Source organism: Hipposideros armiger, unplaced genomic scaffold (assembly GCF_001890085.2).
Source record: "Hipposideros armiger isolate ML-2016 unplaced genomic scaffold, ASM189008v1 scaffold_23, whole genome shotgun sequence".
NCBI classification, from domain to species: domain Eukaryota; kingdom Metazoa; phylum Chordata; class Mammalia; order Chiroptera; family Hipposideridae; genus Hipposideros; species Hipposideros armiger.
In genome coordinates, this window is record NW_017731373.1 from 4,830,268 (window position 1) to 4,851,213 (window position 20,946).

Genomic DNA, 20,946 nt, shown 5'->3' on the forward strand with positions numbered 1-20,946 from the left:
CGGCTGCTGGCCGCTCACGCTGGCTGCTGGCTACACACAGCCCATGGCAACCCACTGCCACAGGGGCTGCAGCCTACGCCGGTCGCCGGCAACTCATGGCAGCCCACCTCCAGGTTGAGCTGTTGTTCAGCATCTTAGCTGTGGAGGGCAGTGTCACTGGCCCTCATATGTGGGATCTGAACCAGGGCTCTCTGGCGTCCCAACCCAGTTCTTAACCATCGCGCCACTCGGCCAGCCCAGCATTCTGGCTGTTTTTATGCAGCAGATTCAGTGGTTCTTGGAAAATATGTTGATAGGAAACAGAAACTGAAAACTGTACATGGCAGAGGCTAAAGGAATCCATTCTGTAAAGAGAAGTGTCTTAAAAAGATATCTTGATCTTCTTAAACCCATTTGTCCAACTTCTCAAACTCAGGGTAAATCTCATTATACAATTCATTTGTGTTTTAACGATGTAAGTGCAAACAGATGTACAAGTATATTTTGTTTTCAAGAAATGAATGTTTCTTCATCTAGTGCCTTCTGCTTCTGTTTAGCTGATGCAGATACCTGGCTTCCCAAATGTAAGCAAGGCATAATTCTTCCCTTGAAGCTGAGCAAGGACAAAAATTTGCCAACATTAATTTGAGGATTTTATCACCAGTAGTCTGGCCTCCCTGGAAATATTGGACAAAGTATTTCACTATTGCAGAAGGGCTGTCCTCGTTTTCAGGGTATTGGTTTGCCATGCTCTGGATGGAACAAAGTGGTGGGCTGGACCCAGGAAATCAGTAAAGAAGAACTGGAAGGAAAAACCTGAAATGCCAGAGGAGCTGCCCGGGCTGGTGAGTACAGCTGGTGTGCACTGGTTGAGGTAAGTTGTCACTTAAATAGTTAGTATTATTTTTGTAGCTCAAGACACTGAATGAGTAGATCTATATGCTTACCACCTTGAAGAATCAGTATTCAGATTACATTCACCCCCTTTCCATAGCACTGGGTGTTGAACTTGAACAGCAAAATTCTTATCTTTGTGTGTCTGCTTATAATTTCCTGTATACATATCAGAAAATTGCAAATGCTTATCAGCTATAAAATGCAGAAAGATGACTGTCTCATCAGCTGGAACTTTGCAAACTTCTTATGCCTGCTTTAAATTTAATGACTCCACTGAACTAAGCTAAGGTGACTACCAGTGAAAAAGGCCCTCTCTTAATGATTTTTCTGTTTTAATTTTTCAGTTACAGCTGACATTCAATATTATATTAGTTTCAGGTGTACAGTATAGTGATTAGACATTTATACAACTTACAAAGCAATTCCCCAGTAAGTCTTACACCCACCTGACACCATATACAGTTATTACAATATTATTGACTGTTTTCCTTAAGCTGTATTTTACATCCCCATGATATTAATTACTTTTTTTATCATGCTCCTTTGCACATGTAAAGATTTAAAGCCAAAGAAGAAAAATGTCCTTTAAACTAATTGCTGTGAAGATGTCATCTTGTGCTTTTGGTTTCTCATAAACAAGTACTGAAAAAAATTGGAAATTCTATTCTGTGTGATGAATACAAACTTACTTTTTAGATAAAGTTTGACCCTACTGAATATTAGTGAATTCTAGTTATCCATCTGTAAATTTTCTCTTTATTTAGGTAAGAGGTTGTAAAGAGAAGAATTTGGTAGTCTAAATATAAATTCTGTTTTACTCAGTGTATCTAGCATTTTGCTCTTATTACATACTGATTCCTTCTCAGTTTCCATATCCCTCCAGTAGTTTTTTGTTTTTAAAGATTGCATAGCTCTTTGGGTTTTTTGGAAACTAAAAAGATGGCCTTAAAAAAATTTTTTTTTAAAAACTTTAGGGCCGGCCGAGTGGCGCATTGGTTAAGAACTGGCTTGGGATGCCAGAGGGCCCCGGTTCAGATCCCACATATGAGGGCCAGTGACACTGCCCTCTACAGCTAAGATGCTGAACGACAGCTCAACCTGGAGCTGGGCTGCCGTGAGTCGCTGGCGACGGCGTAGGCTGCAGCCCTTGTAGCAGTAGGTTGCCATGGGCTACCGTGTGTAGCCAGCAGCCAGCATGAGCGGCCAGCAGCCACAGTGAGCGGCCGTCCAGAAGCTGGCGACTGATCTGCCTCTCCCGGGAAGAGCGCAATGATGGTGCCAACTTGGGCCAGTGAAGCAAAGTCCTCCACAACTAGACTGAAGAACAAAAGGATAGCAACTTGTCTGTTCCCCCTTCCCCCAATTCCCCAGCTCTGTTCCCGTCCCCCAAATTCCCCAATAAAAAAAAAAAACTTTATTGAGGAACAATATGTTTTTTCAGTGGGCAGAGTGTTTTTTCCAGGACCCATCAGCTCCAAGTAAAGTTTTTGTCCTTCAATCTTAGTTGTGGAGGGCGCAAGCTCAGCTCCAAGTCCAGTGGTTGTTTTCAATCTAGTTGCAGGGAAGGAGGGGAAAGGGGTGCAGCCCAGCATCCCATGCAGGAGTCAAACCGGCGACCTTGTTAAGAGCACGCGATCTAACGAAATGAGCCACCTGGCTGCCCAAGATGGCCTCTTTTAACTTAAGATAACTTCATGCTAATTTGACTTTGCTTTTACTTAATTTTAGCTTTCCTTACAAAGAAAAAGAAAACCATCAATTTTAAACTTGCAAACAAGCTCACATGGGGAAAAAAAATCCCTAGATTTTATGAGGCCATTCCTTTGTTTTATGTGCTATTTCTTAAACAGGCTCTATACATTTTTTAATAATTATGCATAGATATGATGCACCTGAAGAGTATTCTCTACCTTCCATAATTTTTTTCTTTGTTTCAATTTTGATAAAAGTCTACTTCCCACTTAATCTGAAGAATTTTAGCTTCTGAACTGACTGCAGTTTACTCATGCTAATAGGAACCTCATATAAAATGATACTAATGTCAAAAGATCTAAAATAGAAGATTCAACATAGAACATTTTAAAACAAATTATTAGTTTATCTTTAGCTAGAGTAAGTACTGTGTATATTTAGTCTCTGCTTTGATATGTCAAAGAATTAGAAATTATTTTAATTTATCCACGAAAATAATGACTACCAACATGTTTGGAAAGAGAAAATAAGCTTATACAAGTTCAACAAATCATTTTTGAAAGATACATAGAAAAAATGTTTAAAAACAGAAACCGTTCTGCTGCTAATTAATTATAGTGGTTGTTTTAATTTTTTCTTTTTTATTTACTGTTTTTAAACCATATCTCTTGTCTTACGAATTTTCCACTTAGATTCCGTGAATTGATTTTAAATGCTATTGCCTAATGTTCAGGGCTCAAGAACAAACGTTAATTTTCCGAATCAGTTAAAGACTTGGCAGGTCATTAGTATAAAAATTTTTATCTAAAATATATATAATATTAGGGTGACTCAAAAAAATCGAGAATACAGAAATAAACCCACATAAATATAGATAGATAATTTTTGATAAAGAAGCCAAAAACATACAATGGAGAAAAGACAGTCTCTTCAATAAATGGTGCTGGGAGAATTAGAAAGCCATGTGCAAAAGAATGAAACTAGACTGCTATCTATCACCATGTACCAAAATCATCTCAAAATGGATCAAAGACCTAAACATCAGACCTGAAACAATAAACTGCATAGAAGAAAACATAGGTACTAAACTTATGGACCTTGGGTTCAAAGAGCATTTCATGAATTTGACCTCAAAGGCAAGGAAAGTAAAAGCTAAAATAAATGAATAGGACTATATCAAACTAAAAAGCTGCTGCAGTGCAAAAGAAACCATCAACAAAAGAGGCAGCCAACCGAATGGAAGATTTTTGCAAACAACGCCTCCGATAAGGGGCTAATGTCCAAAATATATAAGGAACTCAACAACTAAACAACAAAAAAACAAGCAATCCAATTATGGGCGGAGGATTTGAATAGACATTTCTCCAAAAATTTGTAATTCTTATTTACAAATTGTTCACACTTACATATTTTTAAAATATGATATAATCTCCAATTATGTGTATAAGCAATTATGTTCCTGGAGCTTCAACAGAAATATGATGTTTAATTCAATATAGCATTTTTTTAATTGTGTGCATTACTTCCATGTTGATTTTATAAAGAAAATAAAAGCCTACACTATAACATTTCTATTCTTAAGAAAAATTGAAGAACAAAAAGGCTTTTGTGGTTGCTTATTACTTTGAAGTTTCTTATGTAAGATACTATGCCTAAAAAATATTTTTATTTAGCTTTTATCATCAGTCTGTGTTAAATACTGGAGTATAATGAGTGATAATCCATGGTGACTGTAAAAGCAAATATTCATTTATTTTAATGTGCAAGTTCATTGGCAATTCACCTGACTTTCTAAGGCTCTCAGTTATCAAAGATCATTAATTCACTGGATAAAGCATAGTCACCACCTAAGATGGTTTTTTGAGGGCAACTTAAGAGAACCATAGAGAAAAACCTATGGAAATATTTGCCACCATAACTTCAGCAAAGTAACGTTTAACCTAATTTTATTCATTGAATTCTTTCCCTATGTGTAGGCTCAAAATGAAGATTGGTTGTATTTCCTACTAAAATATCTCTACTGTGTTAAGGTGAGAATAGCCAAATAATTGCAGCCAATATACTTTAGGTCAGGTTCAAAAGGCATAAACACTCAATAGTTTTTAGTATCCAAAGCATACTCAAAAATTGCCCAGTCTGGAGTATTCTAACATAAATGTTCAAATACTGAACAATACACAATATTAAATTTCTTTTTGTCCAATTTGTATATATACGAACAAACTGATTTTGCACATGGCATCACCATAAATGCACTCAATGCAGTAAATCTTTTCTGAGTTCCTACTCATTCCTCTCACTTTTTTCCTTTGGGGTGCTCCCCTTCTGCAGCTATTGTTTTCCACACTGGAGCAGCTCATATGAGGGTCATGTGAAGGATGAAAAGAGAGGCAGACCGAGTAAACAGGAGTTTGAAATTAAGGAGGCAATTTATATCCTATGCAGATCATCACAAGTTTCTGTTGGAACTCTGGCAATGAAAATAACAAGGAAAGTAACCAATGTTTGCATATCGTTTTTCCAGCCCTGCAGGTTTACCTGTGAGTATTTAACAAAATCTTGCTTTGTAATTTTTACTGGATATGCAGCTGCCAGTTTCTTGAGGGCGGGGGCTATGTCTTATACTTCATAAACACACGCACACATAATAGAAATAAGCGTTCTTAAACTGACTGCCAAGTGGTTAGGAGCTTCAAGTAGGGGATTTGCTGGATTTGATGATGGGAGAGCTTTTAAGGCTGCAGAAGATTAATGACACCATTAGACGACTGCAGGGAAATGTGTAGTGAATGTGCAGAAAGAAGCGGGTGGAACAAAGTGGGGTGGATGGGAGAGGACACTTAGGACTCTCCCTTTAGAAGACTTACTAGGCCATAGCCCTTCACATCCTGCATATAGAAATCTTTCTTCTTTTTAATGGCTAAAAATGTTTTTCCATGGTATCTCTATATTATAGATACATAGATATATAGTTGGTATCTATATATAAACTATTTTTTACATCTGTCCTGTTACAAATATTTGGTAATATAAGCAATGCAAATTTATAGGCATAAAGTTGAACATGGGCCGGCTGAGTGGCGCATTGGTTAAGAGCTAGCTTGGGATGCCAGCTCTGAGGAGCAGGGCCACGGGTTTGGATCCCACATGGGGGCCAGTGACACTGCGCCCTCTACAGCTAAGATGGTGAACAACAGCTCAACCTGGAGCTGGGCTGCCATGAGTCACCGGCAATGGTGTAGGCTGCAGCCCCTGCTGCAGTGGGCTGCCATGGGCTACTGTGAGTGGCTGGCAGCCAGCATGAGCGGCCAGCAGCTGGCGTGAGCTGCCAAGAGCCGCTGTGAGCGGCCGTCCAGAGGCCGGCGACCGATCTGCCTCACCCGGGAAGAGCGCAATGATAATACCAACATGGGCCAGTGAAGCAACGTCCTCCACAACTAGACTGAAGAACAAAACGACAGCAAAGTGTTAGTTTTATTTATCAGTTCTACTCTTCCCATTTTCTAAATATTTTTTTCTGTTTGTATCTTTGTTACACACTTTTCCTACTGTCTCTTAATTTATTGTCCTACTTTTTTAAGTTGAAAGTTTAGGGTTTTTAAATTTTTCAATCATTGTAGGTTAAAAATAAAAGCATTTAAAGTTAGGAAATTTCCCCTTGAATATATAGTTTTAGTTGCATCTCATAGATTTTGATATATAACCTTTTCATTCTCGTTTTTATGGCTTTATTTTCTGTTTTTATTCTTTCTTTGAACCTAAATATTTTGAGTTTTATTTTTAAATTTATCCATGGTTAGATGTCTTTCTGTCATTAATTGCCAATTTGATTGCATTGTGATCCCAAGTAATTGCTTAAAGGGAAGATGAGTGGGAAATTAAATAAGGAATAAACTAGGGTGGGAGGACGTAAGCATGAGACATAGCATTAAAGAGTAAAAAAAATAATAAAGACACGGCACTAATAAGAAGAGGAAGTAAAAGGGCCCAACTGGCTGGATAGAGCAGAGGACTGCCTCTCAGTTATTGGCGTGGCCGTAGGTTTGGGTTGTTGAAGAGGGTACGTGATGTGAGATAGCGTTAGGAGATCAGAAATACATGCGGAGGGAGAGGATCAGAAGAAATGTCCAGGAAAAACAGTCCTCAGAGAAAATCCAACTGTTCTTTGGTTGTGATGGGGCCTGGAAGCCCAGCAAGAAATGCCTTACTTGATCTGCTGTTGATCTGCTCTGATAGTGTAAGTGTTAAGACTTAAAACGGAATAATCTTTTTCCTGCATCGTTCCTTGGCTGTACTAATTAGTAGAGTATGACCTTGGGTAAGTTACTTAAACTCTCATGCCTCAGTTTTTCTGATCTACAAGTGGGGATTGTAATAGTACTTGCCTCATTAGTTTGGTCTGAGGATTAAAGGAGCTAATGTTTAGAACCGTGCCTGGCACGTAGGAAGCGCTCAGTAAAAATAAACTTTTATTATTGTTATTTCCGAATGCAGGCACCCTCACCACTGTATAGTCATGGAGGCAATGCCGGTCCTGCAGAGAGAATGACGCTACCAAGGAGAACACAGATACAGAACACAGATGCTCCAGTTAAACAGAGCCACAGCATCACCGAGTCCTTTTCATTAAAAAATTAAACAGCCATCCAGGAAGACGCAGAGCAAATTGGAGAGAGGCCAAGACTTCAGTAGAAATCAATTGATAGGGATCTGTGCTAAAAGACTTTTCTTTGAGCAAGTTAAACACTGTCTGTGATAAGCACTAAGAGCCCTGCAACAGTGGGACTCACAGCAGGACAAGAAAAACAGATCACCCAGCAGAGGGTCTAAAAAGAACATAGATTATTTTCTCAGCCACACTGTATAGGCTTATTATCAAGTCTCTAGAGAGAAAGGACAGGAAACCCATAGTAGACTCACTCTAAAATCTTTCCTATAAAGATCTCATTACAGTATGAATTCAGTCAGTCTTCTAAAAAAAAAAATCTTTTTGTCTTTATAAAGTCTTAAGTGAACTAGGCTTTGACGTTGGAGACACATGATGAACAAGACAGATAACAGAGCAGCCCCCATGGAGTTCACGGTCTACTAGAAGAGACTGACATTAAACAAGTAATCACACACATGTCATTGTAAGCTTTGATGGTGCTCAGAATATAAAGTAGTCAGTGAAGATAATATCAGGGACTTTTAGATCTGGGGGTCAGAGACAACTTTTAGAGAGAGTGATTGTTAATGCCATGCCCTGAAAAATAAGGGAGCATTAGCTAGGGAAAGAACTGCAGTAGATCGTGCCAGGGAATTCCACTGGAAGGCTCTGGAATGGGAAATGTGGGGTTATGGTCCAGGAACCAGGAGAAGGCCTGTGCTGTGAGCATCAGCAGTAGGATGAAGAGCCTGTGCGGGGGAGGGGCGGGGCGCGAGGCCAGACCCCCAAACTGTGTGGCCACATTAGTATCTTGTTTTCTCCCAAATATAGGTCAAGGCACTGAAGGGATTTAGGCACACACAACTGACATATTCAGATTTGTGTTTTTAATCCATCATTCCAACTGCAGTGTGGAAAATGAGTTTGAGGGATTAGAGTAGAAAAGAGAAGTCCATGTGCGAAGCTTGCAACCTGGCCATTAGAGTCAAGGTTATGGTGAGCACAACCAAATATGAAGACCCCTTTGCTGTAACAGGTCCTAAAGACCTCCTATCTTTCTGGGTACTCCATGCTACAGAGTGGCACCCAAACCACGGGAGAAATAACTGGGGTTCCTCAAGCAGTAAAACTTTTATTTGCATTAAATGTATTGTAGTTTAATCAAACAATGTCGGAAATAACTTCAGCCATATGGAAGTTTGTGAAAAGAATGGGTTTGACACTCTGAAATAAGTAGCTGGAATGTGAAACTGAAACTGTGAAATGATTAGTTATACTGATGTGCTGGGGTTTGAAGAGGCCCCCTGGAATTCAGGACAGTTGAGCAATAGACGGAGGAATTAAGCAGATGAAGATCAGATTATCATACTGAATTTATTAAAAGCAAAGTTGAAGCCTTTAGCTTAGGTCTGTTGACAAGCAATGTTGCAAATGTTTCACCCCTGAATTCAACCTGCCCCAATGGTAGTAGGCCCTGCAACTGGGGATGCAGTGCAGGGTTGGGCCTGTTTGGGGGACTTTTGCCATTTAGGGCGCCTTCATAAACATTACAAATTATATTTTATAGCTGTATTGGTACAAAAACAAATACAAATCGAGGCTGGTTTATCTGTTTTTAGTATTCTGACTTTAAAAGAAAAGAAAAAACATTTTCATGAACCCCTAAACTGGGCTATGTCAACCCAGCAGAGGACAGAATCCAGGAAGGCAGGCAGGTGGGTCCCAAGATAGAGGAGACATGAGCGTGAGTGCGCGCACGTGCGTGCGTGTGTGTGTGTGTGTGTGTGTGTGTGTGTGTGTGTGTATACATAGGGATGCCAAAAAAATGTATACATATTTTTTCTTTTAAGATTTTATTGGGGAATTGGGGGAGGGGAACAGTGTTGGGGAATTGGGGAAGGGGAACAGCCAAGTTGCTGTCCTCAGTGTTAGTTGTGGAGGGCACAGCAAGCTCAGCTCCAAGTCCAGTTGCGCCGCTCAGCTCAAGGTGCTGTGTTCAATTAGTTGTGGGTGGGCGTAGCCACCATCCCATGCAGGAGTCGAACTGGCAGCCTTCTTGTTAAGAGCGCACACTCTATCCCCTGAGCCATCCAGGTGGCTGCTCAGTTCAAGGTGCTGAGTTCAGCCTTAGTTGTGGGCAGGCGTAGCCCACCATCGAACAGGCGGTCTTGTTGTTAGGAGCACGTGCTCTCACCAGCTGAGCCATCCTTCCACATGTTGGCAGCTCAGTGGCAGCTCGGCTTGAGCGCAGCATCACTGGCCCATGTGGGAATTGAACCAGTGACCCTGTTGCTCAGAGCTCACGCTCTTAAGCTAACTCTTAACCAACTGAGCCACTTGGCAGGCCCATCACTCTGAATATTTTGTGCCAATCCCTTCTGGCCTGCAAATTTTCTGTTTAGAAATCAGCTGACAGTCCTATGAGGGCTCCCTTGTAGGTAACTAACTGTTTTTCTCTTGCTGCTTTTAAGATTCTTTCTTTGTTTTTAACCTTTGGCATTTTAATTATGATGTGTCTTGGTGTTAGCCTCTTTGGGTTCATCTTGTTTGGAACTCTCTGCACTTGCTGGGCTTGTATATTTATGTCCTTCACTGGGTTAGGGAAGTTTTCTGTCATTATTTCTTCAAACAGGTTTTCAATTCCTTGTTCTCTCTTTCTCCTTCTGGTACCCCTATAATGCAAATGTTGGTATGCTTGATGTTGTCCCAGACATCCCTTAAACTTTCCTTACTTTTTTGGATTCTTTTTTCTTTTTGCTCTTCTGATTGGGTGTTTTCTGCTACCTTATCTTCTACATCACTGGTTTGGTCTTCTGCTTCATCTAATCTACTATTGATTCCCTATAATGTATTCTTCATTTCCATTATTGTATTCTTTATGTTTGACTGGTTCTGTTTTATTTTTTATTCCCATTTTTTATGTTTCCTATCTGTTTTTTGACGTTCTCCCTGAAATCATTGAACATCCTTATAAGCAGTGTTCGGAACTCTGCATCTAGTACATTGCTTGTCTCTATTTTGTTTAGTTCTTTTTCTGGAGCTTTGTTCTATTCTTTTATTTAGGATATGTTTTTTTTGTCTCACCAATTTGGCTGGCTTTCTGTGTTTGTTTCTATGTATTACATAAATCTGCTATGTCTTCCGGTCTTAGTAGAATAGCCTTATGTGCTGTGGAGCTAGCTCAGTGGTGCAGTTTTCCTGGTCACTTGAGACACTCACTCCAAGTATGTCCCTTGTGTGGGTGTGTGTGTCCTCCTCTTGTAGTTGAGCCTTTGTTGCTATTTGTACATCAATGGGAGGGATTGACCCTAAGGCTCATTGGTTGTGAGGCCTGGCTGTGACTATAGTGGAGGAGCTGTGGTGCAGGGGCTGACTCTATAGAGCAGGATCTGCCTCAGCAGGGCTCTGGTGCCTTCCCAGTCTGCCCCTTGGATGTATCATTCTTGGAGGCAGCTGGGTGATGTTCCAGCTCATTTTGAAGCTGGCCACTGGGGGCGCCAGTCCCAGGACAGCCTTGGAGGAAATCCTCTGTGGGTCAAGTTCAGCTGTAGCCTGTGCCCCACCCCAGGCTACCCAGCAGGAGCCACAAAGAAATCCTCAGATGGTTGCCGTCATGCTGTGCTTGGAGGTGCCTCAAGAGGCCAAGCTGCAAACCAAGGCCAGCTGCTGCTAGTGCTGTGCTTAGGGCTGCTCAGCCAGAGGTACAGGACATGCTCAAGCCAGATGCTGCTTGTCTGGGCTCTGCGAACCTTTGAGAGACCCTAGGAAAGTCTGCAGCATGAGCTAAGGCAAGTGGTTTATGTGAAGAAGCCACTGGAAACAGCTTGGGGTGCCCAAAAGTTGAGCAGGGTGGGGTCTCAAGTCACTAGGGCATGGCAAATGAACAACGGAGACTCATATATGGCAGCCTCCTGCGTCTGCATGCTGGAAAGGGGGAGGGCCAATCAAAGAAACAATGGTCTCCACCAGCTCCTCCATCCAGGAGAAAGCTGCCCCCTCCAGCCACTGTCCTGAAGTCAGACAACTCAGTTCCCCCTCATTATGTCCCTGCCACCTCTCCAGCTGCTGCCCCAGCACGGACACTTAGAGCCAGTGATTCCCTCGGTGGGTAAGTCCGCATGAGGTCCCTTTAAGATAAATGCCTGGGATTTCAGCTGTCCTCCATCTCACTCAGTCACAATCTCCACTGGTTTTCACAGCCAGAAATTATGGAGACTTCTTTCCCCGGCACTGGAACCCTAGGCTGGGGTGGGCCTGGGACCTCTTGCTTCTCCAGGGGTGGACCTCCACAACTGAGATATCCCTCCCAATCTTTAATGGTCACACGTGGGTATGAGACCAACCTGTTCTGCATTTCTGCCCCTCCTACCAGTCTCAAGGTGGCTTCTTCTGTATGAACTTAGTTGTAGGGCCTCAGTTCAGCAAGCTTTTAGGCAATTCTCAATGACGGTTGTTTTGTAGTTTAGTTGTAATTTTGATGTGGTCATAAACACAGGTTTACCTACTGTGCCATCTTGACTAGAACTGCCTCTTTGTTTCGTTGATGGTTTCTTTTGCTGTGCAGAAGCTTTTTAGTTTGATATAGTCTCATTCTGTTTTTTGTATTGTTTTGTTTTTACTTCCTGTGCCTTTGAGGTCAAATTCATAAAATCCTCTCTGAAGTTTAATACCTCTCATGAGTTTAATACCTATGCTTTCTTCTATGCAGTTTATTGTTTCAGGTCTTATGTTTAGAAACCATTAAAAAGAAACCATTGAAAAGTGAAAAATACAATAACGGAGATGAAGAATACATTAGAGGGAATCAATAGTAGATTAGATGAAGCAGAGGTTTGAATCAGCAATTCAGAAGATAAAGTAGCAAAAAACACCCAATCAGAACAGCAAAAAGAAAAAAGAATTAAAAAAAAATGAGAATAGTTTAAGGGGCCTCCAGGACAATATCAAGCATACCAACATTTGCATTACAAGAATACCAGAAGAAGAAGAGAGAGAACAAGGAATTGAAAACCTATTTGAAGAAATAATGACAAAAAAATTTCCTAACCCAGTGAAGGAAATGGACATACAAGCTCAGGAAGCACAGAGAGTCCAAAACAAGATGAACCCAAACAGGCCCACACCAAGACACATCATAATTAAAATGCCAAAGGTTAAAAACAAAGAAAGAATCTTAAAAGCAGCAAGAGAAAAACAGTTACCTACAAGGGAGCTCCCATAGGACTGTCAGATGATTTCTCAGCAGAAACTTTGCAGGCCAGAAAAGATCAGCACGAAATAGTCAAAGTGTAGTCAAATAGTAAAAAAGAAAAAAGACCTACCCAAGATTATGCTACCCAGCAAAGCTATAATTTAGACTCAAGAGCTCCCCCAGGCAAGAAAAAGCTAAAGGAGTTCATCGCCACTAAACCAGTATTACAAAAAATGTTAAAGGAGCTTCTTTAAGAAGAAGAAAAAAATGAAAGAAAGGGAATATACTTTTAGGTTGTTATAACAGAGTTTTAAAGGCACAATTTTATAGTGTCTTTAGTTACATGCATGGTGAAATCTTCACTCTTTCCTTTAATGCAAGAAAAACCTGAGAAAGAATTAAAGTCTCATGAGTTTATTAATGGCATTTATTTGTTTGATGGCTTAGTTAGTTTAAAAAATAATAATAGCCTATTTAAAACTCAATTTTTATTTGTAGTCCCTGGCTTTAATCACATTTCCCTGGGAAACATTTTGGACTTCAAAGGCAAATGGTGAAGAAATAATGACCATAAGAAAAATGTTCCAAATGAAAGAACAGAACAAAACTCCAGAAAAAGAACTAAACTAAATGAAGGCAAGCAATCTACCAGATTGACTCACTCATTGGAAAGGAGACAGTGTTGCCAAGAGCTATTTGAAACGCTAATGGGCCAGGCTGACAGAGAGCCCTGGTTGGTGCTCCTGTCTGGCACTGTGGCTATAAATCATCCTGTATGAGCCTGCTACTGCAGCCTGGGCTTCTGTAAGACTAATAGGCATCCAGGCTTTGGCCCTCACATATCTGCTCTTTAGGAGGAAAACACTTCTATTGTGGAAGCATTTTTTGCTGCCATGATGCCTTCTCTTCCCAACTCTGATGAGCTGATTTTTTTTGTGAATGGAAGAAAGGTAAGTTTGTGAAAGATTATATGAACTTTGGTATACCAGGAACAAAAGCCAAGTGGCACTACCATGCCATTTCTTATTTCTTTAACTTCTCTTTTCTGTCTTTTTCAAGTCATATATACCGGGGGTGCCAAAAATAATGTATACACATGGCTTGTATTCATCTTTTGTTATCGGTATATATTGAGTATTACAATTTTAATACAGCTTTTTCCTTTCTTAAACTGTATATATATTTTTTTGGCATTCTCTGTATATAGTAGCATGAACTTGAACATGGGTTGTTAGTCAAAGGTTTAGTGCAAAACTATTAAAGCATGGGGGCCTTTGCTTGCTCTTCTTTTGGAATCAGTAAGGAGCTCTCATTTGTTTAGTTGTTAGATTACAATGGGAGTGAATTCTGACACATGTATGAAAGACTATCTTTCACCTCTTTATTTGGCTATTTGCAGTACTCAAGCAAGAAGGTATATATGACATTGAGGATGATAATAGGAAAGAATGATTTTGTTTTGCGTTAATAAATCCCCTCAGGCTGATCAACTGACTCAGAGGCTGAAGCACCTCTGCCTGCTCAATGGAACAAGTAGGCTGCTTTTTCCACTGCAGAAGAAATGTAGCAACTCTAATGCTCAGCTATCCTCCACCCTCTACTTTAACGAACAACATGAATAAATGAAAAGTTTGAGGTGCTTTGAGGAAAAACCTAGTAAAATATTAAACTAGGAAATTATTTGGGGGAAGAAATTTAGTGTCAGTGATTTTGCTTCTCAAGCCTCAGTTGTGCTGGATTATGGGTGTTCTTCCCTAAAGGCGGAAACTCGACTTCAATCGAGGCAAAATTTCTTGGCAATTTTGCCTGTCAAAGAGCAGGAAACATCGTTGTTAGGAAACCTCTGCACTAAAAAACCAAAAGTGAAAATGAAAGATAGAAAAACCTGGGTTTAGTGATACTGTTTACCGATAGGTGAGGATCTTGAATGACCAGAAGCCAACTGGAATATCAGAAAAACTATTGCTGAGTGGCAATATGTAGTCATTCAAAAGCGAAGAACTGCAAGGAAAATGGGCTTTGCTGCTTTGTCTTTGTTGGTGAATAAAACCATTTGTCACATTAGAATGAATATTCCCTCTCCAGGTCTCTAGTCTTTTGAATTCACAGCTGGTGTTTTGATGTTTTTACCTTTCTCTGTTTTACTAAGACAAGTTAAATTTCTAAGACAAGTTACAGATGGTGAAGAAAAAGGGGGGAGAGGGAGGAGAAATATATACAACTCTTTGAAGAAATTGGTTTTGTTGTCTTTGTTGTTATTTTTGTAGTTTTCTACCTTCCTTTAGACCCAGTGGCACAAAATTGAGTAAAACACACTCCTTCAACGGCACATCATCATCACAGTCTGGACAAGGCTCTGCTTTTGCTTTATATTATTTTATTATTTTTTTAAATTTCCTATCCTCTCTTTATTTCCTTCCCCTCTGTGCATCAACTCATGTGCATTTTAAATATATATTCTTCCCTTATACTTTCCATATAGTTATTTAGAAATATAGATGTATCCTTGAAATATATACAGTTGACCTTTGACAGGTTTGAACTGCACAGGTCTACTTATACGCAAGGTTTCTTCAATAAATACTGTAAATGTACTTTCTCTTTTTTATAATTTTTTTGAAGTTTTCTTTTTTTTATTAAGGTTTATTGGGGTGACAATGGTTAGTAAAGTTACATAGGTTTCAAGTGTACAATTTTGTAATACATCCTCTATATATCACATTGTGTGTTCACTAACCAGAGTCAGTTCTCCTTCCATCACCATATATTTGATCCTGTTTACCCTCATTTACCACCACCACCACCCCGCACACCCCTTGCCTTTGGTAACCACTAAACTGTTGTCTGTGTCTGCGAGTTTTTGTTTCTTTATTTGTTTGTCTTGTTCCTCTGTTGCTTTCAGTTTTATATCCCACATATCACTGAATATATGTGTTCTGATGGTTATTGCAGCTTTATAATTTTCTTTTAAAACAAAAAGATTTTTTATTGGGGAATTGGGGAGGGGAACAGTGTTGGGGAATCGAAGAAGGGGAACATTGTGTTTTTCCAGGACCCATCAGCTTCAAGTCAGGTTGTTGTCCTTCGATCTTAGCTCTAAGTCCAGTTGCCGCTTTCAGTCTAGTTGCGGGGAGCGTACATAGTCCATCATCCCATGCGGGAGTCGAATTGGCAACCTTGTTGCACACTGAGCCATCCGGTTGCCTGTCAGCAGCTCGTGGCTGCTCAGCTCAAGGTGCTGTGTTCAATTTTAGTTACAGGGGCGGGGGCGCAGCCCACCATCACATATGGGTGTCGAACCGGCAACCTTGCTACTAAGAGCACATGTTATCATCAGCTCAGCGGCAGCTCAGCTCAGGTGCAGCTCACTGACCCATGTGGGAATCTAACCGCCGACCCTGTTGTTCAGAGCTCGCGCTCTTAACCAACTGAGCCACTTAGCCAGCCCTTCTACTTTTCTTTTTTTTTTTTTAAAGATTTTTATTGAGGAATTGAGAGATGGGAACAGCACTGGGGAATTGGGGAAAGGGGAACAGACAAGTTGCTGTCGTTTTGTTCTTCAGTCTAGTTGTGGAGGACGTTGTTTCACTGGCCCAAGTTGGCACCATCATTGCACTCTTTCCGGGCGAGGCAGATCAGTCGCCGGCTTCTGGACAGCTGCTCACGCTGGCTGCTGGCTACATACGGTAGCCCATGGCAACCCACTGCAGCAGTCGCCGGAGACTCACAGCAGCCCAGCTCCAGGTTGAGCTGTTGTTCATCATCTTAGCTGTGGAGGGCAGTGTCACTGGCCCTCATATGTGGGATCCGAACCAGGGCCCTCTGGAGTCCCAAGCCAACTCTTAACCAACGCACCACTCGGCCGGCCTCCCTTCTACTTTTCTTAATAGCATTTTTTTTAGCTTACTTCATTGTAAGAATACAGCATATAATACACGTAACATACAAAATATGTGTTAATCGACTTAATGTTATCGGTGAGGTTTCCAGTCAACAGTAGGCTATTAATAGAAGTTTTGGGGGAGCCAAGTTATACACAGATTTTCAACTTTGCAGGGGGAATAGTCCGGCCCTCCTAATGCCTGTGTTGTTCAAGGGTCAACTATACAATGTTTGGCTGTGCATGAGTCTATGTATATTCTTAACTTACACCGTAGAACTGTGATTTATAAATCTCCTTTTGTTTCTTTTGTGAGTCACCACTGTTTTTGAAATCTATCTATATGTTGCTCTTTGAAAACCTGTCTCATTAGTTGTGCATGCATAGTTCTCTAGGCTATGCACATCCTTCATTCTGCTTATCCAGTCCCCTAGTGATACATGTGGGATGCTTCTAGTTCCCCACTATCCCAAGAAATGCTGCAGCGAACATCCTACAATGTGTCTCCTCACCAACAAAGGCAAGAGACTCTCTAAGTGGGCTTGTAGCATTGCTGATTTCATAGGTCCTATCAGGTGGCTTGCCAGGATCCTGCACAAGTTACATTTCCCACAGCTCACAGCATGATGTGTGCCACTTCCTGGCCAATATATAACTTGCCTGTCTATGATGTACCAACACTTGATATAATCAGACAGTCTGAGATTTGCTAATCTGATGTGTGTAAAATGGTACCTCATCGTGGGTTTCACTTGCATGTCTCTGGTTACTAGTGAGGTTGCTCCTATTTTCATGTACTTACTAAACAAGAATTATTTCCTAAATGTCTACAAGTTACTGGGAAAACTGTGGGAGACCAGCTCCCGCAGGGTCCAGGGGTTCCCTCAGGTGGAGGCGGAGTCGGTGAGGAAAATGAAGAAAGACGCGCGGAGACACCGGAGCACTTTTTCAAGAAGAGAAGTGTCTCGCTTTATTTTACAGCATGCCCCTTTTTATAGTTGACCACTATCTCATCAGTAACTGTGTTTTAATCCTTTTTACCTATAATGACTATGTGACTAAGGCTAATCCTTTTACCTATAGTGAAGTGACTATGTGACTAAGGCTAATCCTTTTACCTATAGTGACTATGTCTACTCAACCATTATCCTAAACACTATTAGTTAAGCAGGATCTTAAGATGTATACGGTGTGTACTTTGACCTTTACTAAGAGACTAGTAGTGTGACTAAAATTACCTTTAGAGTATAAAATAGAATTATTGTGATATATCTATTAGAATGGGTGTAAGATCTTCGTCCTACTGGGGGGCATCCAAAGGGGAATTTAAATCTTTTAAGATAAAGCGGTATCTGTTTCTCAGTCAGAGCTTCAGAATTTGTCACAATTGCAGTGTGTTTGGCCATGTCAGATACTGAGGCGCAGCCGGCTCCCGGCAGAAAACAGAAGGTATCAGTACAATTTTGTGAGTGCAACTAATGTTATGACCAGTATTTCTCATATGATTGCTGAAATATTTATTGGAAATGGCTGGGAATACTATATATTTGATATGTCAGAATTGCAGTTAGCAGCTTTTAAGTAATTTCCCAAAGTCTAACCTTGCTTTCTCCGTCTTCGGCATTGATTCTTCAATGCCATAATGGGTGCTGTGCTCATCTCTGGCTACTCAGATCCTCTGAGGACTCGGAAGAAGGCTTAGAAATAAGAGGCTTGGAAAGAGGAGGCAGTTATAGAAAATAATGTAGTTTGTTGCTTTTCCTGGGGTAATAAAAATAAAAACACTTTTAGTGGAATGATACCCTCTTTTTTTGGGTTCAATGTTACCCTTCCAGGTAATTTTCTCTCCAATTATCCTCTCTACTCTTGTCTGACTCCACCTAGCAGGGGAACTGCCTGTGCCAGAGAGGGCAGGTAGCTTTCATCTCATGTGCCAGCTTGATTTATTGGCAGTAGCAGCCTGGAACACAACTTGAGAGGCAGAGTGGAGATTCATCCTCTCTTCTGCAATTCCTTCACTTACTGGCACCTCCATTTCACTGGGGAGGATAAGGTGGGGAGACAGGAGTGGCTCTCCTATGACATACACCCTTATGACATTATGACTCCCTTAGGAAATCATCTCTGGATAACCTTTTGTTATGACTTTCTATGGTCATGACTTATCTTGAATCAATTTTGGAATCTATGCATCCATTTCCCCATCTGGGTCCTTTCCAGGTAACTCTAAGGAAAAAGCAATCCAGAGTTTATAATTGTCATATGTATTAGAAAGTTCAAAGACATTGAAATAGTGCTCCACAATCTCTTCAAAATTCTGGTTCCAAGTGTTAAAAAAGGTTTCCTTTTTTATTTTTTCCCCCTGTGAAGCCACCACCTATCAAAAACATGACCCCAGGGCCGGCCAAGTGGTGCAATAGTTAAGAACTGTCATAGGATGCCAGAGGGCCCCGGTTCGGATCCCACATATGAGAGCCAGTGACACTGCCCTCTACAGCTAAGATGCTGAACAACAGCTCAACCTGGAGCTGGGCTGCTGTGAGTCGCCCGTGACGGCGTAGGCTGCAGCCCCTGCTGCAGTGGGTTGCCATGGGCTACCATGTGTAGCCAGCAGCCAGAGTGAGCGGCCAGCAGCCGCAGTGAGCGGCCGTCCAGAAGCCGGCAACTGATCTGCCTCGCCCGGGAAGAGCACAATGATGGTGCCAACTTGGGCCAGTGAAGCAACGTCCTCCTCAACTAGACTGAAGAACAAAAGGACAGCAACTTGTCTGTTCCCCTTTCCCCAATTCCCCAGCACTGTTCCCATCCCCCAATTCCCCCCCAAAAAAATCTTTTAAAAAAACATGCCCCCAAAGCAATGGATTGCCATAACATGTTGGTATTATCTTCCTAAATTCCTTTTCTCATTTCACAATATAGGTCATAGAGAAGAATGCTGATCCTGAACTAAGTTTACTACTCTACCTGAGGAAAGTTCGTATCCTTATGTTTTACTGTCGTCAATCTGGATTGGGTGGTAAAAAGTGAACATGCTAAGACTTCTGAAGAAAGTCACTGGTATTTTCTCTAGGTAAATAACCTTGTGTTCAATTTGTCGAGTCCAGTTGGAGTTCAGAGAATGCACCTGAAAGTGATAGATTTGTACTTTAGTTGTATTTTTCACCTAGGCAAAACCAAAACATCCCCTCTAGTGAACCACAAGTGTGATAACTGTAAAAATAACTTTAGAATTTTGAGCCCCATAGTCAACCTGATGACAGTTTCATATTCAGGAGTGTGAACGTAAAAATGTCCAGTCAATTGCTCAGGGGTGCATATAATTGACAATATTTTTCCACAAGGGCATTTCCTTGACTTATCGCCTATTCCTTTTCATAATCCTTATTGGAGAAAACAAAGTTTTAGAAAAATATTTCAAAATTGCAAAGTGTAGCAAATGCACTCCCAGATCTCCAACTCGGATCTGGACTTTTTCACTTCTCACTCCTCTAAGACCTTCAGTAGACCTTCAATAAATATTCAAAAAGAAATTCTTGGGTTTGGTTGCAACTATAAAGGCGTAGCACGGAGTGATTGTGGCAGTGGTTACACAGATCTATTTATGAGATAAAATTGCACAGATGATATGAGTGCATGGATAAATGGTAAAATCTGAGTAAGCTCTGTTGTCTGGCTATTAGTATAGTACTGATACTACACTAATAATAATAGGAAACCTTAGTTTTCTGGTTTAGATATTGTACTATAGCTATGTGGGATGTCATCATGGAGGGAAGCTGTGAGATAGGCACACAGGACTGCCTGTACTATTTTTGTAACCTTCCTGTGAGACTATAATTATTTCAAAATAATAAGTTTAAAAATGTATATTTATTGAGTACCTATTAAGAGCCAAGCACCATGTTAAGCTCTGGGGGTTCTGTGATATACAAGACAACATTACCCCCTCTTTCTCCAGGATCTTCACTTCCTTCCTCACTTCTGTCTTTTTGCCTCCCAACATACACACCCAAAAACACTACTTCATTTCTGCCTGTTCTTTCCTTGCCAAATGTATCTAATAAACTATGTGTACCTGATGCCTCATTCTCTATTTAAGCCCTTTCAATCTGGTCTCCTACCCCATCATTTTACTACCCTAGCCAATTTTATCTGCTACTGTCCTTATTCCACTCACTATTCCAAGAACTGGGCTTTTAGCTAGAAAACAAAGAAAAACAAAACACAGGCCAAAAGCTCCCTCACAGATTCCACCATCTCCCATTAACCAGCTTCAAAATTTCACTGTTACTCAGCACATCCTATCACTTCCCTTTTATACTACTTCTAAATCTACGACACACTTCACCATGCTCTCTCTGTACATCCTAAAAGGAAGAAATTCATCTATATTAGGAACAAGCTGAAAAGTCACGGCCAAAAGCAGCTCTAGGCAGAATCACCCTAGCCTCCCATCTCCTCATCTCCCCTGTGTCCTCCTCTTTCCATTCCTTTCTGGTGCCTATTATCATAAATAAGTTGTTCTGAGTAAATAAGACTCAACTGAGACTTCCAGGCTCCACCCTCTGATTAGAGAGTCAACAGTTCTGGGATGGAGTCAGAGGCTTTATTTCTACAACTTGTTCCTCAAGTAGGTGGTTCTCATGAACATTTGTGGAT

General features: G+C 40.8%; 1 protein-coding gene across 1 annotated transcript in view; it reads left to right on the forward strand.

The window, feature by feature from the left end:
- Positions 1 to 617: 617 nt before the first annotated feature.
- The window catches only part of LOC109379197 (aldehyde oxidase 4-like), an 81,495-nt gene continuing 61,166 nt past the window's right edge, over positions 618 to 20,946 (forward strand). Inside the window, exons 1-3 of the mRNA XM_019635607.1 lie at positions 618 to 853; positions 4,900 to 5,108; positions 19,207 to 19,264. Of these exons, the coding sequence (XP_019491152.1) occupies positions 5,070 to 5,108; positions 19,207 to 19,264 (97 nt within the window). The 5' untranslated portion in view covers positions 618 to 853; positions 4,900 to 5,069. The remainder of the gene's footprint in view (positions 854 to 4,899; positions 5,109 to 19,206; positions 19,265 to 20,946) is intronic.